The sequence below is a fragment of the Leucopleurus acutus genome (genome assembly GCF_964270905.1).
Source record: "Leucopleurus acutus genome assembly, chromosome: 7".
NCBI classification, from domain to species: domain Eukaryota; kingdom Metazoa; phylum Chordata; class Mammalia; order Artiodactyla; family Delphinidae; genus Leucopleurus; species Leucopleurus acutus.
The window spans coordinates 112,450,670-112,454,087 of record NC_139150.1 but is presented as its reverse complement, the minus strand read 5'-3'; the positions used below and the strand labels follow the sequence as shown (position 1 = coordinate 112,454,087).

Genomic DNA, 3,418 nt, shown 5'->3' with positions numbered 1-3,418 from the left:
GAAATAAACTTTATTAACGCAATCTTTAATTCTGCAAAATCTTGATTAAGTTTCAGTAGATATGCCTGGAGATTTCAGCCCTCGTTAAGTGGCAAGAGATTAGAAATCAGAAGTCACTTTAAACCTGAGTGCGAAAAAGGGATTTTAAAGCTGCAAAATGTTTCATGCCAGAAGATAAAAGAGGGCCTTAAATTTTTAAAAATAGTACAGATTTTAGCTGAAGTAAGTTGTAACAGTTGAGAGTTTGGGCCTCATTAAAAGAGGTTGTATTTTTATTTATTTATTTATTTTTTCATGGGATGTTCATGTCTTTTTATTACTTGATATTGCCAAACTGTTTTCCAAAGTGAGTTTGTAACAATTAACACTCCCACCCACAGTGTCTGAGACTTCCTGTGCTTGCCAACACATGGTCCTATCAGACTTTGAAAATGTTTTGCCAATCTAGGTGGCTATGTAGAAATATCTCATTGAGGTTTTAATTCATATTGCCCTGATTACTCAAGAAATTCAGTATTATTACTTTTATAATTTAAAATAATAAAGAAATATTAGGTCAAGAACAGGACATATAATATCACAGAGAGATTCTTACATATTTCTACCCATGTATGTGAAATGAGGTCTTGTTGTTACTGTCCCTATTTGTTTGAACTTTCAAATTAAAATGAAGCTGCATCTATATGTTCTCTCTATGTGCATTCTAAAGGTCCCGGCAAGGGGCTTAAACCATGGGGAGATGCACAAATGAAGGGGCCTGGCTTTGATGTAAAAATCTTTGTTAGAGAAAAAAGGTAGCAGAGGATCTTGTGTGGTCCCCAGAACAGCTGCAGTCACATCACTTGGAAGCCCGGTAGTGGAGGAAGAGAATCCAAAAATTTGCCCATGGGAATGGGGGCAGAGAGACGTGTTTGCCACAGACAGGCAATCTTTGTGGGAGGAAGACAGATCTAGGGGGGAAAAAAAAGACTTCTTGTGTTGGTTGATTTACTTCTGAGAAACTTGAGTTTCCCTAGAGGTTAAAAAAAGAGTAAGGTGCACGTGTAGCAGCTTCGAATGAACAAATTGAGAATAGGGTCTGAAAATGGGTGGGTGAACAGCTGAAGGTTGCCCTAATTTAAGGAAAAGTACAAAACTTGGTATCTGGAAAGCAGCAGAAGGCTTCTTTAGAGCCAGTCCCTCTCTGGACTCTCACTCACCTATCCAAACCAGGGACGTATCCTTCACCTTGTATTCATCTAGCCAAATGTGCACCAGTCTGAGATTGTTATATACCAAGGCTTTTACAATTCCAGTGTGGTTTGCAAAGTGTTGCTTATCAATATGTCCTACTCGAGAGCAGGGGAGTATAAAGAGTTGGCCTCCATACATCCAGGTCCTTAGTGAAAGTTCCAAATTTTCTCCTCCCCAGAGATTTATGCCCTTGTACTTTCCGACTGCATTAAAATAATGCCTATTTATAGCACAACTTCCTCCAGTCATTGCAGGTGACCAGATAGGTCTAGTGGGTCCTTCTGGTCCATCCATCTCATAAGAGAAATCACGATCCCGTTTAAATTGCAGATACCGGTTGAAAGTTCCCCTGACAACAGGAGAGGACTGGTATTCCAGGGTCACATAATCACTGGCATCTATCAGAGGACACACCCCCATTTGGGGTCCTTAGCAATGGCATTCAGCACGGGCTCCAGCCATACTTTAGTCACCTTGCAGTGGCTATCCAGGAGCATCAGAACGTCCCCTGAAGCACGCGACGCTCCAATCAGCCTTGCTCGAATCAGTCCCTCTCTCTTTTTGTTTCTTACTAATTTAATCTTTCCCCGAAAATTTTCCACATGGTAGTCTAGTTTCTCTTTCAAATCATCAAATTCCCTCATGTCATCTACCAAAATAATTTCTTCAAGGATATGCTGTGGAGTGAGAGTCATGACACTGGACACTGTCCGAAACAAGACATTAAATTCTTCATTGTGGAAACAAATGACAATCCTGGCACTAGGTAGGTTGGATGGGTACTCCTTTTTTTTTTTTTCAAACATCTTTATTGGAGTATAATTGCTTTACAATGGTGTGTTAGTTTCTGCTTTATAACAAAGTGAATCAGCTATATATATATATATATATATATATATATATATCCCCATGTCTACTCCCTCTCTCGTCTCCCTCCCACCCTCTCTATCCCACCCCTCCAGGTGGACACAAAGCACAGAACTGATCTCCTTGTGCTGTGTGGCTGCTTCCCACTAGCTATCTGTTGTACAGTTGGTAGTGTATATATGTACATACCACTCTCTCACTTTGTCCCAGCTCACCCTTCCCCCTCCCCGTATCCTCAGGTCCATTCTCTAGTAGGTCTGCGTCTTTATTCCCATCCTGCCCCTAGGTTCTTCATGCCTATTTTTTTTTTTCCTTTTAGATTCCATATATATGTGTTAGCATACGGTACTTCTTTTTCTCTTTCTGACTTACAGCACTCTGTATCACAGACTCTAGGTCCATCCACCTCACTACAAATAACTCAATTTCGGTTTTTTTATGGCTGAGTAATATTCCATTGTATATATGTGCCACATCTTCTTTATCCATTCATCTGTTGATGGACAGTTAGGTTGCTTCCATGTCCTGGCTATTGTAAATAGAGCTGCAGTGAATATTCTGGTACATAACTCTTTTTGAATTATGGTTTCCTCTGGGTACATGCCCAGTAGTGGGATTGCTGGGTCGTATGGAAGTTTTATTTTTAGTTTTTTAAGGAACCTCTATACTGTTCTCCATAGTGGCTGTATCACTTTACATTCCCACCAACAGTGCAAGAGGGTTCCCTTTTCTCCACACCCTCTCCAGCATTTGTTGTTTGTAGATTTTTTGATGATGGCCATTCTGACTGGTGTGAGGTGATACCGCATTGTAGTTTTGTTTTTCATTTCTCTAATGATTAATGATGTTGCGCATTCTTTCATGTGTTCGTTGGCAATCTGTATGTCTTCTTTGGAGAAATGTCTATTTAGGTCTTCTGCCCATTTTTGGATTGGGTTGTTTGTTTTTTTTTGATATTCAGCTGCATGAGATGCTTGTAAATTTTGGACATTAATCCTTTGTCAGTTGCTTCATTTGCAAATATTTTCTCCCATTCTGAGGGTTGTCTTTTCATCTTGTTTATGGTTTCCTTTGCTGTGCAAAAGCTTTTAAGTTTCATTAGGTCCCATTTGTTTTTTTGTTTGTTTGTTTTTATTTCCATTTCTCTAGGAGGTGGATCAAAAAGGATCTTGCTGTGATTTATGTCAGAGAGTGTTCGGCCTATGTTTTCCTCTAAGAGTTTTATAGTGTCTGGCCTTACAATTAGGTCTTTAATACATTTTGAGTTTATTTTCGTGTATGGTGTTAGGGAGTGTTCTAATTTCATTCTTTTACATGT

General features: G+C 39.4%; 1 protein-coding gene across 1 annotated transcript in view; it reads right to left on the bottom strand.

Annotated features, from left to right (window-relative positions):
- The window catches only part of LOC309963851 (inactive polypeptide N-acetylgalactosaminyltransferase-like protein 5), a gene marked incomplete at both ends in the record, with an annotated part of 4,567 nt that extends 2,528 nt beyond the window's left edge, over positions 1 to 2,039 (bottom strand). The window contains 2 exon segments of the mRNA XM_082842371.1: positions 1,200 to 1,649; positions 1,652 to 2,039. Of these exon segments, the coding sequence (XP_082698497.1) occupies positions 1,200 to 1,649; positions 1,652 to 2,039 (838 nt within the window).
- Positions 2,040 to 3,418: the final 1,379 nt, after the last annotated feature.